The 13,748-nt window shown below is 41.9% G+C and overlaps 1 protein-coding gene across 4 annotated transcripts in view; it reads right to left on the bottom strand.

Annotated features, from left to right (window-relative positions):
- The window catches only part of LOC102219861 (melanophilin-like), a 32,333-nt gene that overhangs the window by 9,489 nt on the left and 9,096 nt on the right, over positions 1-13,748 (bottom strand). For 3 of the 4 annotated variants that reach the window (XM_023336384.1, XM_023336383.1, XM_023336386.1), the window contains exons 4-10: positions 12,586-12,725; positions 7,964-8,056; positions 6,295-6,347; positions 5,930-6,022; positions 5,575-5,695; positions 5,203-5,441; positions 775-858 (exon numbers count right to left, since the gene is read on the bottom strand). In XM_023336384.1, the coding sequence (XP_023192152.1) occupies positions 775-858; positions 5,203-5,441; positions 5,575-5,695; positions 5,930-6,022; positions 6,295-6,347; positions 7,964-8,056; positions 12,586-12,725 (823 nt within the window). The remainder of the gene's footprint in view (positions 1-774; positions 859-5,202; positions 5,442-5,574; positions 5,696-5,929; positions 6,023-6,294; positions 6,348-7,963; positions 8,057-12,585; positions 12,726-13,748) is intronic. The other variant, XM_023336385.1, reaches the window with a different exon arrangement.

Raw genomic sequence — 13,748 nt, forward strand, 5'->3', positions numbered from 1 at the left:
GTAAAGTAAATAATAAGTTAAATAAAAATAAATACATCAATAAAATAAAATAATTAAATCAATAAGGGAAAATAAAAGTAAATTACATAAATAAAACATGAAACAATGTAAAAATTATATATTTTTTTACATAAATAAATAATGTAAAATAAAATAACGTAAATGAATAAAAGAAGTTGAAGCAGCTGGACCAGACAGACAGTTTAAGTCCAGACTCCTTATTGTAACGTCAGAACCTCTGAGAACTGAAGTCATTGTTTAATAAAACAGAAAGTTTTTATATTTACACTGAAACCATCAGAGTCGCCACTAACACCTCCATTTAATTTTTCGTGATTTCTATCAAGACGGGTGAGAACTAGATGGAGACAGATTATTCATCTGCAGAGGTTTTAAATCCAGATGTTTTCTGGATGTTAGTCGGATCAGAACCGCAGCAGAGAACCAGAGCAGAACCTTTAGATGTTCTGTTTGAAGTTAAACCAGACGAGTTCAGATCCTTAGAGCTTCAATTTTAGAGAATGTGTCCTGATTAGAGCCAGACAACATGAAGCGTCTGCAGCAGAGTCAGGCGGTCTGCTCCGGTGAACGGCCACCAGGGGGCAGCGCAGCCACTTCTTTCACAATTTAAAACATTTTCCATTCATTTAGAGAAAATTTCTTTACTAACATTTAACAACCAAACAGGAACCAGCAGTGTGCCGACAGTGAGGCCTGGCATTGATAGCTGCGTATTGATTATTTAAAGCCGGTTTCCCGGCAACAAGAGTTTACCTTCCTGTTAGCCGGCGTCACTTTCTGCTCCAAGCAGCTCAGCAGCATCTCAATGGCCGACATTCGCTTGTTCAGGTCACCGATCTACGGAAAGCAGGAGGAAACTTAAAGTTATGCAGGATGAGGAGAATACTGATGTTTCTATACAGTTTAAACACGTTTACAGAACCCATCACAACCGGACCGGGAAACCCTGGAGAACCTTCAGGCTGACCTGAGCCCATCAAACCAAAAATTAGCTGGAGTTATTATTTTGGACCTAAAGAGGAATGATCTAGACCTATAGATCTAGAGTTATAGATCTAGAGTCAACACACAGCTTCAGTTGTTCCAGCTGTGAACCAGAGACCAGGCTGACCTCTGACCTGAGCCTCCAGAGCCACATAAAGCCGGTTCCAAAGTGGGCCTTCCACCAGCTGCAGAACATTAGAAATGTTCTGAACATTTCTCTGATCTGAAACTCATCCAGGCGTTTAGAGACGAGACTTTAAATCCTGCTGGTAGTTTATAATCACTGAAGGTTTGAAACCACGACACATTACAGATCTGCTGTTGGATCAACCTGACAGACCGGAACCAGAACCAGAACCAGAACCAGACATGGAGAAGCAGAATTCAACTCTAGTTCGTTTTGAATGTGTCCACTTCCTGCTCCAAAAGCAGGAAGTGGCCTACAACGCAGGGCATTCTGGGTAAATACAACCAAAGCTAACGTGGTAGCCTAGCGCTAGCAGCAGAAATGGCTCCTGGTTTTTAACCAAAGACTAAAGAGAAATCCTCCAACCGCCAAAATCTGACGCCTCCATTTAGATTCCATTTGGTGAAGAAGGAAGTTACGCTGAGCGATCCAATAGAACTGGGTCTACCGGACCATAAGGTGAGAAATACCCAGGGATTCCTCCAGGTCCAGAAAACTCAGACCTGAGTCAAACTGTTAAAGCCTCCATGAAGGTTCAACCTGGTCCAGGTTGGGGAATTCCTGCCTGCTTTAGATCTGGTGAGTCAGCAGGTCGTATTTAACGGCTCCTGGTGTTTAGTGTTGTTTGGTTTTCATGGTTTCTCTTGTTTAGCATTGCCCTCGTTTGTTTGGTTTTTTGTGGTTTCGCCTTTGATTTCTCGCTCACACGTGTAATCACAGCGTAACTCTGCTGACTCCGTCCTTGTTGACTCCTGGTTCGTCAAACAGGACTGGAACGCTGACATCACGGGTTTCAACAGATGTACACGTCTCCGCCGGCAGCCCCTGAAGGTTGTCTGAGGGAACCCTGGAGGCCTCGGCGGCCAGACGCTGCTGCCTGATGGCCACATGTCTGGACGTTTCCCAGCATCCTGTTTGGGTCTCCGTGATGTCAGAATATATCAGCAGGTCGGTGACCTGTGAGTGACCTTTAGGTGACCTTTAAGGCTGCCGTTGACTCCAGAACTCGGGACTCGAACCCAGGACTCGTGTGCAGTGCGCGTCTCGGTTCCCATGGTTACACCACTGTGTGCCTTCCTGGGTGTTTGGATGAACCCTGAGGGTGTTGTGATGTCAGGCGTTGATCTGCTTCTCATGAGCAGCGCTGACGGATCGGGTTGCTGTGAGCCATGAATAGACGCTGATGTCACGACTCTGGACCGCATGTGATCCTGCAGCTGCCTCGTCTTCATCAGACCGACGGGCCGCATGTGCTCCAGGTCCAACATGTTTACTGAGCTCTGTAACACGATGTGGGAAATCTGTTTGCTGATGCAAGTTTTCAAGGAATCCAAACACCTTCAGATGCTCAGTAAACCACCGACGCCTCCGACCAAAACCAGAACCAGAACTCTAAATGAGTATCCAGTCCGATAACAGTTTGTGATTAAGCAAAAACTGAGAAAAGAAGAAATTTATCCAGTTTCTGTTTTAGCGTCTTTAAGGAAAATCCAGATATTCACTGAGGTGAATGTTAGGTTTCAGAAACTTCATGTTTTCCTGCTTTTTCTGCTCCAGAACCATCTAGTTAAGATCCTGTTGGATCTTAACTAGATCCAACAGTTAAGATCTTCAACCAGACATGTAGCTTGGAGGTATAAAAGTTTAGCTCTGGTCTCCTCTGATCAGATTTCCTCATGCTGCGTCTCCCTAAAGCTAACTGGAAAGCTAGCAGCGCTAACCCTAAAGCAGCTAGCGTGCTACATCAACATGGTATTTATCGGAAGCTAAGCTAAGCACTATCCCAACCAGGTATTTAGCAAGAGCTAATGCTAAAGTGCTAAATCCAACTATGTTGATAGCCACCATGTACCGTATTTTCCGCACTATAAGGCGCACCGCATTATAAGGCGCATAGAGTAGACGCTACAGTAGAGGCTGGAGTTACATTATGCATCCATTAGATGGAGCTGCGCTAAAGGGAATGTCGACAAAATAGTCAGATAGGTCAGTCAAACTTTATTAATAGATTACAAACCAGCGTTCTGAAAGCTCTGTTCATTCCCAAAATGAACAGCTGTTGCTTCCTCCACTTCCGCACCATTGATTGTTCATGTTAAATTCTCTCACTGCTGCTCTGTGGGCTCTTTGCTCCTCAGCTTCTGGGGAAAAGCGGCTCAATCTTTTCCGATCTATTGAAAATGTCTCTTTCCACTGGTTGTGTCCAAGGTAACAATTAATGATGAATATCGATCCGAAGCCCCGACAATAAGCTGGAGAAAGGTTTTAAGATGTTCGCCTCCTTATACACAGATATGAAGGTGAGTTTTACTTTCTTTAAACTGGCTAACATTAGCTTTGGCTTATGCTAGACATTTTTCTTGTAAAAATGTATCTAAACATTTTTCATCCATTCTAACGGACAATATTTTACCTTGTGTTCAAGTATATTACGTGGTTTATTGTCGTTAGTGTCAGAGACCAAGTAACGGGGATTTTACGGTTCAGGCTTTTTGCTTCTGCAGCCTGAGGAACAACAAGCCCATAGCTTAACAGTAGAGCAGCTCTGGTGTCGGAGTTCTAGTTCAGCTGACGGTTCAGGTTCAGTTGTTGCTTTTAGAAAAATATGGCCGTGTTCCTTAAGGTCTCCATGTTATTTCGCTTTATTAGTTTAGCATGTTTCTAGTGAAGCAGGACGGTGTTTCCAGCAGTGTGTCCAGGCGGGTCAGTAGCTCGGCTGTCTGGCTCTGGTCGGCTCTCTGGTTCCCATAAACTCTTTCAGGCTGAATACAGAAGTGAGTCCATGGAAATAACACAGGAGGCTCCTTTACCTTCTGCTTTAGGCTGAACAAGTTGATCCGGAGTGAAGTGAAGGCTGTAAACTTTGCTGTGCTGCGTTAGCTTTAACTGGTAGCGACGGATATTTACAAGCCACCGTCTTCTTAATTCAGGATCGCTTGGAAATCCATGAAAACTTAAAAGCCCATTATGTTAGGAAGACAGTAATGTTCATAGTATTGTTTTATTTGCATCTGAAATAAGACTTTGTCTTTTCTAGCTGTCATGGTAACTCAGAGCGAAAAAAAGAGCCGCATTTGCGCATGCAGTTGTGACGTCATCGCAGCAGGTGCAAAGAGCCCGTTACCATGTTCTACTGTGTGACTGATCGCCTTGAGCTTAAACTCTGCAAGCGTGTCTCTTAATAGGAGCCATTTTGGGGTCTTTACACAAAACCCAGCCTGCACCGCTGACTGAATCGGCGGCTGCTTTCCTCCATTTCTTCTTCTACAGGAAAATGAAGTCGGCGGCTGCTTACCGTAGTTGGGAGACCTGTTGTGGCTCAATATTGGTCCATATATAAGGCGCACTGTCGGCTTTTGAGAAAATTGAAGGTTTTTAGGTGCGCCTTATAGTGCGGAAAATACGGTATTTGAAGCAGAATCAGAGGAAATGGAGCTGCAACGTAAACATCTTCAAAATAAGAGCACGAATATAAACATCTAATTATTTGACAAATTCTGAACAATCAAAAGCTAAAATTGCAACAATGATGTTGAACTTAATTTAACTAAATGTTTACAAAACAATCAACTAAGTTATTGTCTTAGAACTTATCTGGAAATGAACTTAGGGGAAGCTAAGAGCGCTAAACATTGTTAAAGTTAGAAAAACACTAAAGCGCTAAATGACACATTAGCTCGGCTATCAGCAGATTTGTGGATTAAACTTTCAACAGTAAATGAACAAACGTGTCTGATCTCCCTTCAGTTTCACAAGTCGACCTTCTTTTGGTTCGTCACATCAGATCGTCGAGGTTCATGGGAATAACGTGACAAACATGGAGAATTCAAAGGTTGTGAAATGTTAACAGATCTTAACGCTGAAGGCGTGTCGTCGCTCTGTGGGTGTGATTATGTAAGGAGCCTAAACTCTGAAAGACTCACAATGATGTGGAACAAAAGCCTGTAAAACCAAACAGGATTTATTGGTGATCAAAGTGATCGGCTCCATCTGCTGGATGATTACTGGACCTGCGGCGCCGCGCCGGCTGAGCTCAAGCTCTCCTGAGACGTGTGGCTGCCGGGGTCCGGGTGGGACCGGTACACCGGGACCCGGGGGCAAAGGTCGTCCTCGGCCTCGGAGTCATCCAGGCTGGGCAGGAAGCTGCTGCCGCCCCGCAGGCCGATGCTGCCGCTGCCGCAGGACGAGTAGCTGAGCCGGGACACGGAGCGGGACGGGCCGGGCCGGGTCTCCGCAAACGCCATTTCATCTGGACACACAGAGGAGTCTGTTATGACCTTTGACCTGCTGGCTGAGCCTGTAGAGTCTGAAGTGGAGCTCTGCTCTCAAACTGGGCCAAACTGGGACCAAACGGGTCAAACTGGGCCAAACTGGGACCTCACCATGCTGATTATGCATCTCCAGGTCCAGACTCTGGTTGTCCTGCTGGAGGTTCTGGTGGAAAACGTCCTGCATGTCGGCCTCAGCGAGCATTGGGTCCATGGCGTCCTGAGCGCCGGAGGCCTGCAGGCCGTCGCAACACAAACGTTAGTCTGGAGAAAATGGCCGCCGTTCCTCCTTCAACATGGAGACTAGAAACTTTTTCACATGATCACAAATTTCAGGTTTGTGATCATGTGAGGTTTAACCTGTGATCACAGTGATGATGTGTCACTGTGCCTCACCACTGACACATCATCACTGGTGTACTGGGAGTAATGGTGTCTGTACTGGGAATACTGGTGTCTGATCCGCTACCTGATACTCCTGAGGTCTGGAGTTTGCTGAGTAATCAAAGCCGAGGACAAAATCAACGGGATCAACAGTCAGCCTCCGTTTGGCCTTCTTCATCTTCAGAGAGAATCATCATCATCATCATCATCATCATCATCATCATCATCATCATCATCATCATCATCAGTATTCAGGATGGAGAAACAGAAAAATATCCAGTTTCAAGCATTTTATTCATACGTCGCTCTGGCTGTTCTATAATTAGTCATTATTATTATTATTATTATTATTAATAATAATAAGTGTAATCATTATCTTATCATTAGACCCCAAACTGAGCCCCTGTTGCCTCAGCAGCAGTAAGAACAACGAGGTGAAACGGTTGGTACCTGCAGGTTTGGAGAGTCTGATGCCTCCAGGCTGAGCTCCTCATATCCACCTGCTGACAGACAGGCAGGCAGACAGACAGGCAGACAGACAGACAGACAGACAGACAGACAGGCAGGCAGGCAGACAGACAGGCAGACAGACAGACAGGCAGGCAGACAGACAGGCAGACAGACAGGCAGGCAGACATCATGGAGTTATGAAGCTACCATAACTAATTCCTGCAGACTGAACCTGTCAGCTCTGAGTTTCACATTAAAAACATTAAAATTCATTTTATTTATTTATTTCAGGTTTTTAAAAAACAAGAGAAGAAGCAAAAGGTATGACAGAAAAACATGTGCATACATATCAAGAACAAAATAATTAGTTTACTAAGAAACAAACATTTAATCAGTTTCCATCAAACTAATGACTGTTATTAAGCTGTAAATGTTTGATCGGTTCCATGAAGCTTCTTGTTTCCTTCTGAGCTCAAACTGGAGAAACAAAATGGAGGCAGACGGACGGAACTGACCGATCAGAACCGTTCTGTGCCCGACCCGCTGGACTGCAGCAGAACCGCTTTAATATTTAGACCTGAAGGTTCACCTGGACTTTACTACACAGCTAACTGCTAACAGCAAATGGCTAATAGCTACTGCTAACAGCTGTCAACTGATAGCTGTAAGCTGCAAGCAGCTTAATGAACATTAACTCCTCATCTTTTCATCCAAACATGGAGGAGATACTCCAGGAGCAGCCAGTGTTCAACAAATCTGAAGAGGCCTGTGACTGAAGACTGCTGCTGTTTAGCAGTCTCATGCTAACATGCTAACAGATCAGTATGAAGGCAGCAGAGAAGATATTCCACAGGAAGATCCTGGATGACCTCATCAGCTGTTAGCTAGCTCTGCTAATCCACCTCCTTTGCTTTTGCTGCTCTGCAGCATGAAGCCTCCTGTTCAACTGGGCTCAGAGTTTACATGTTATTTTAGCTTTTGAGATCAGATAGCTCAAAGTTGGAAAAACACCTGGTTGCCATGGTTACGTAACCAGGTTCTGTGGTGGAAAATTACTACATATTAACATCTGCTGATTATGTTATATTAAATGTTTGTGAACTCTCAGCAAAAGAAGCTGTTTGGGAGACATGCAGAAGGTTGGAAGTTGTTTCCTGCAGCAGAACCAGAACCAGAACCAGAACGTCTCCAGGTTTTGGATCCTTGGTATAAAACTGGTGTGTTGTCTCTGCCTGTTCGGCTTTTCATCTGAATAAACCTGACAGAGTGATTTCACCCGACAGCTTGGGAAAAAATCTGAACAGCCAGAACTAGAGAGAGCAAACAAGCAGAAAAATGATCAGAGATTCAGGTTCTGATCCAGGTTCGGCTTCTTCATAAATAAATATGCCCCGTCTCTGGCCCGGTTCTGTTGGACTGGATCAGCCTGGAAACTCGTCTTATTGATGGAAAATATTAGAGAATAAAACTTTCTCAGTATTTTCTGTTTCTGTTTCTGCAGGAGATTAAATCTGAACTTCAGACGTTTAAATAACAGAAAATATTTATTCCATCTTTCTGCTGTTGCTTCATAATGTTTCATGGACTTCAATAAATTATGAGTCATAAAGAAAATCAAACTGCAATCAGCCAGATAAACATAAACTCTATGATCATAAATCATTCCTACCTGGTTGGAAAAGATGAGTTTTAATAAAACGACTGGAGAACATGGACTCACTGTGGTGCTCCGGCTCGCTGCGGGTGTCGAACTCTGGGCGCTCTGGAAGCAGAAACAGGAAGAAACAGGCAGGAACAGGAAGTGAGGTCACGGCCATGTTAGCTGTGATTAAACTCACACATAGAAATGATTAGAAACTCCTTAATAATCTGACATTTCCTGCAGTAATAAAGAGTAATATTAAATTTTATTATCCTGACAGATCATCAGGTTAAAGAGTCATTTCTACATGAAGTCATGATGATAACAGCTGAGATTAAATGAAGCTCTGTTAGCAGGCTATGCTAACAGCAGGACTCCCTCCGAGCTCTGAGGGCCCGGCGGACCGCAGAGCAGAACTCCCTGTGTGTGTGTGTGTGTGTGTGTGTGTGTGTGTGTTGAATTTAGTCCAGATGGTCACATGAGTCGCAGCATGTGATGCGGAGCCGGTTCTGGTTCTGTTAACATTTATGACTGTTTCATAATAATCATCATAATGCTGCATTCCTCAGAGAACATGAGAACGTTCTGCCTCCTCCTCTTCGCTCCGCTGAGCCCGGCACAAAATCAGAGACATGTGAGGAAGATCACAAGGCCGCCGGCGCAGCCAGAGTTTCTGCCTGCTGCTGCGGCTCGGCGCAGAGAGCCAGCCGGTGACTCAGCGTCAGCAGGAGTCTCTGCTGTGGATCAAAACGTTTTCAGCTGAAACAAACCCGGATCCACCAGAACCGGTTAGTATGTTCTGAATGCAGCTTCATGGAACACAACGAGTTTCTGAAACCGTTAATCGTCTTCATGAAATGTAAAACACATCATTCCTCTGAGATTAACACTTCTGGAAAAACTAAGAGTTCCCTCAGACTTTATTTCTACTGTTTCTGTTCAAACATGAACATATTTTATTTTAATGAGAAAATCTGTCACTATAAAAAGATACTGAAGCTCCATTTATATCATAGTTCTGGCACCAAATTACCTCCATACAAATAAAATCCATCTGTTCTGAAACATCATAAAAGCTATCATTCATTACCTTTACAGTATTCTATTTATTTACTCTATTTCTCATCATTTGTTGCTCAAACAATTTAATAAACATCACAAAGGCATAAATGCCACTGATGTAACACAGCTTAGCTACAGGGGCGGATCTACTGGGGTGGCAACTCAGAGCCGTGCCACCCCTGTTGCCACCCAGCTGGTGACAATGAATTCAATAAATAGTTATGGCAAATAGGACATTAAGCGCACAAATCTCTTTTTTCAGACAACATTGAATGCAACACAATGTAAACTGACACCTACTGCTGAGTAGCGGGAAGCGCGAGGCAGCAGCATTCATGTATATGGATGGATGGAAATATTCCTGGACTGGATATCAGTAACTCATCCTGTTCACTGGGTCAGAAATATCGGTGGTCAGGAAAATACCACAATCACGCAAAGAATCTAAAAAATGGACGCAATATTTAGCGGCTAATTCAACCGTATGACAGCCATAGATAACAAGGTTCAAAGGTTTCACATTTAACAGGTGAGGAAAAAGTTTTGATTTATTGAAAAAGTGAGCAGTAAGCTAGTTATGCTAGGCTAACTTGCTAGCTGCTATTGACTCTGATAACCGTAACATGCTGCGCAGTTCGCTGTGTTTTGGTTCCGTTAGCACTAAAACAGGACAAGCTGCTCACAAGTCATCAGTAGAGCAGGAGTTTAAATCAGCTAATCTGTGTTCAGGCCAAAATAGATTAATAATCACAATATAGACATCAAGCCTGACAGCATAATGTAACAGACTGGATGTTCTGTTTGGTGGTTCTGATACTTCTTTGTGTGGGAAACGTTAGTTTCTGGTATTGATTTAAATCAGATTTAATAGATATATCTGATAATTTAATATTTTCATGACAGATTTCTGCTCGTCCTGCATTAGAATAAAATGGTTTTCTGGACACAAAGCATCACTAATAGATACTGTCCAATCCAGTAATACATATCAATTAGCAGGAATATAAAAGACGTAAAAATAATTAACTATACTACATTAAGAAATTCTATTTACTCCTCAGTGCTACTTGAAGCTCATTTTGAAACAAATAAATCAAGTCCAGTGATAGTTGTGTGGAAGCTAAATGTGAGAATGAGACGTTTATATAAATACTGCCATATGCTGCCACCCCTGAAAAATCCTTGCCCCCCTCCTGCCACCCCATAGATATTTTTCCAGATCTGCCCCTGCTTAGCTACATAGACTAAGCTAACTGTTATTAGCGTTGGTGACATAACTGTTTATGCTAGGCTAAAGATCTTAGCTCATCTGTTCAAAGTGAAGAAAATTATTAAAACTTATATCTGTCCATATTGTTAAAAAATGCTATAGCTAAATAGAGAGGTGAAAAATGATTGGCTCATATAGATGAGCTAAAAGGCTAACCGTCCTCGTCTTAGCTCAACGAGCTAAACCACAAAATCTCTGCTATCTGCTTTTAGCATTAACTAGATGAGATGATTAAATAGTTCACCTGACCTTAATTAAATGTAATTTAGTTTTTCTGTTGTAGCTGACTAAAAGGTTGTGAAAATAAGAAAACTTGGCAGAATTAGCTTCAACCTATAGCTAAAGCTATGCTAACAGTTCGAAGCAAGCAAGCAATATCATAGTTTAACAGAAAATAATTTAGGACATTTTGTTTTTACAACTTTTGAGTTTTAAAATGAACATGAAATGAAGATTTTTGTGTTTTATGTTCTTAAGATCATGAAACAAATCCTCAAAGGATCAACAAAGTTAAACAAACAGCTTCATCTTAGACTTCAAACATGTTCTTTGCCACAGTAATATCTGTGATTCTGGTGTTTTTAAGAGCAAACAGGAAGTGCGAAGGCCACCAGTTGGTAGTTGAGGGCAGAAAGCCTGAGAGTCTGAGAGCTGAAGAGCAGCTGTGGTGAGACGGATGAGAAAAACAGGAAAAATGGAGATTAAATCCCTGTGTCACATCTGGCTTTTCCTGCTGAGTTACTGTTAGAAGACTGAATGTTTTAACCAACAGATGTGTGACAAATTAAAGGATGAAGCTAAAAGCAAAGTTGTTTAATTACAGTCTGACTCACTTCTAAAGTGGTCAAATCTGTTGTGTGAAAATTATTTCTCCCAGTTTGCCCAGTTTGAATGAAGGAGGTTTGGTTGCATGAAACGATGCATTTATCCTTCCATGTTCCAACAATGAACCAAATATTTTATAAAAACAAAACAACCTTAATTCAATCTAAAAATTATTTTATTTTTTGTTCTTGCTAAAGAAGTACAGATCTGCGCAAAACACAAAAATATCCAAACCAAACAAGTTAAATGGGAAAAATAATTCTCCATAAATCTAATAACTGTTTGTTGCACCTGCAGCAGCTGATAAGTACAGAGTCTTTAACATAATTAACAAACATTTAAATTTGACAAAAAGTAAAAAGAGAAGAAAACGTTTAGGGTGCAAATACTTTTTAGCAGCATTGAAAGTTTGTCAGCTTGAGTTCATTAACATTTATACTCAAAATAAAAGTCAAACGTCTTTGAAATCCTGACAATAATCCACAGCGTTTTGCATCGCTAACAAAACATTAGCGTTTCCTGCTAATGCTAAAGCGCTACACCAACATGGTATTTAGTGGAAGCTAATGCTAACGCGCTAAGTTCATGTTGATACCAAGATACATCTGAACATTTGCATACTTGTTTAATGAACAGTGGCTGTTCGTTTGTTGCCTTTTGGTCAATATAGTTTCTTAGAAGAAAAGAAAGGATGAGGAGAGGAAATGAAGCTTCATTCCCTTCAGAATAAGAGCATGAATTAAACATCTAAGAACAGTTGAGAACCAAAACTCCAACATGGATGTCAAACTTTGTTCATCTGATAGTTTATAAAACAGACAAATAAATTAGTGATTTAGAGTTTAGGGGAAGCTAAATGTGCAAAACGTTTTCAACGTTAGCAAAATACTAAAGCGCTAAATGAACAATTAGCTACGCTATGAGCGGATTAGCAGAAATGTTCCCACCACTGATAATGCAGTTCACACATAAACCAGTGACAGACTGGTTTGGCTCACTGGGAGTTCGCTTCACATTTTTTCCGGCAGCTTCCTGACAGTTTGCAGCTGCTGACTCTCAGCGAAGCCGTTCATTTTCTGGGGATTTCTCCTGCTAAGCTCAAACAGACTTCCCTGACTCCACGTCCGAGCTTTCTGGCTGCGGCAGATTGAACTTTGGACCAGCAGCAACTCTTCAGGGCTTCCAGACGGAGAAGTGAAACAGATGGTAATTTGTTCACGTTTCCACTGAAGGCCGTCCTAACGCTCTGGTGGTTTTAAGTTTAGATTATTTCCCTCCTCATGCGGCCATCTTGGACCTGGCAGCCATTCAGCAGCCACACTGTTTAACCGCTGAGCAGGTTTAGTTAATCAGTGGGAGCTTAATCTTTTAGCTAAGTGTTTTTAGAGTCAAGTGGTGGTCACATGTTTACTCACTTCATGCAGATTTTGGAACAGAGATTTTAAGCTGATCTTTGGCTGTTTCCTGTAAACCAGATTAGTGGAGCTCTGACCTGTGGGGTCGCTCTGGGAGCGGCTGTGTTCCCCGCTCAGCCTCTTAAACAGAGATCGCATCACCTTGGCGCTGCCGAAGCGCTTGAATCGGGCCCGGACGTTCTCATGGTACCACTCCAATGTACCGATTTTCAGAACCCTGGAAGAAAAACCAGCGTTAGAAACACCAAACCAGAATTTCTGGAAGTTTCTGGAGGAGAAGTGGAGCCATGAACTGCTGGTGCAACATTTCAGAAAACAATAGCATGATGGTTTGCACATGGAGCTGGAAGGAACTAAAAGTATTAATTTTTATGGCTGCAGAGTGAGTCGAACACGTTACGTAAGGAGTCTCTGTTGAAACGCAGAGCCAGGGTGTCAATCATGTGCTTCATGTGCTTTAAAGTCATCCTGGAAAAACCAGGAACTGCTCAGGACAACTACACAGAAATGTCATAAAAACGCTGGATGTCAACAGGAACCAGAAGAAATTCGTTACATTCAGGCAGTTAAATCCTCCAACTTTCTGCACAAACTGTAAACAGAGAAATAATAAAGAATATTTTTGTATTCTTAAACATCCCAGTGTGTTTCTAAAATATGAATATTTAAAACAACAATAAACACCTAGCTGACTTTAGCGTCCACTAGCTTAAGCTGTTTAACTCATAGATAGCTAAACTGAAAAGGCTAATATAGATGATATTAGTATGGTTAAGCTCAATAAGTTGAAAAGAGGCTAATTGCTAATAGCAGCTAGCTAATAGCTCATAATGCTAACCACATAAACCAAGTCATCTGCTGTTAGCAGCTAAACAAATTTCCTGAAAAAGCTAAGCTAAAATCTGATAGCATTAAGCTTAAATCCATAAGCTAAGTTGCTGCTATCATGTAAATGCTAACATTAAACTGTTGGTATTTAAAATCAGGTTTAATTGTTGTTTTAATTTGTTATTGTTATGGTATTGTGTTAATGTGATTTTGTGTTTGTTTAATGCAGCTACACATGGAAATTAGCATCTTGCTAAATCTGGTGTATTTGCAGAAATATTGTACATTAATTAATATTCACTGACCCTGAAAATTCAATAAATTCAAGTTCAAAGACAGCTAAGCTGTTTATCATAGCTAAGCTACATAAGCTGTGCTAAATAGCATAGCTAACTGAACTCAGCAAACAAAG

The sequence above is a fragment of the Xiphophorus maculatus genome, chromosome 7 (genome assembly GCF_002775205.1).
Source record: "Xiphophorus maculatus strain JP 163 A chromosome 7, X_maculatus-5.0-male, whole genome shotgun sequence".
NCBI lineage: Eukaryota > Metazoa > Chordata > Actinopteri > Cyprinodontiformes > Poeciliidae > Xiphophorus > Xiphophorus maculatus.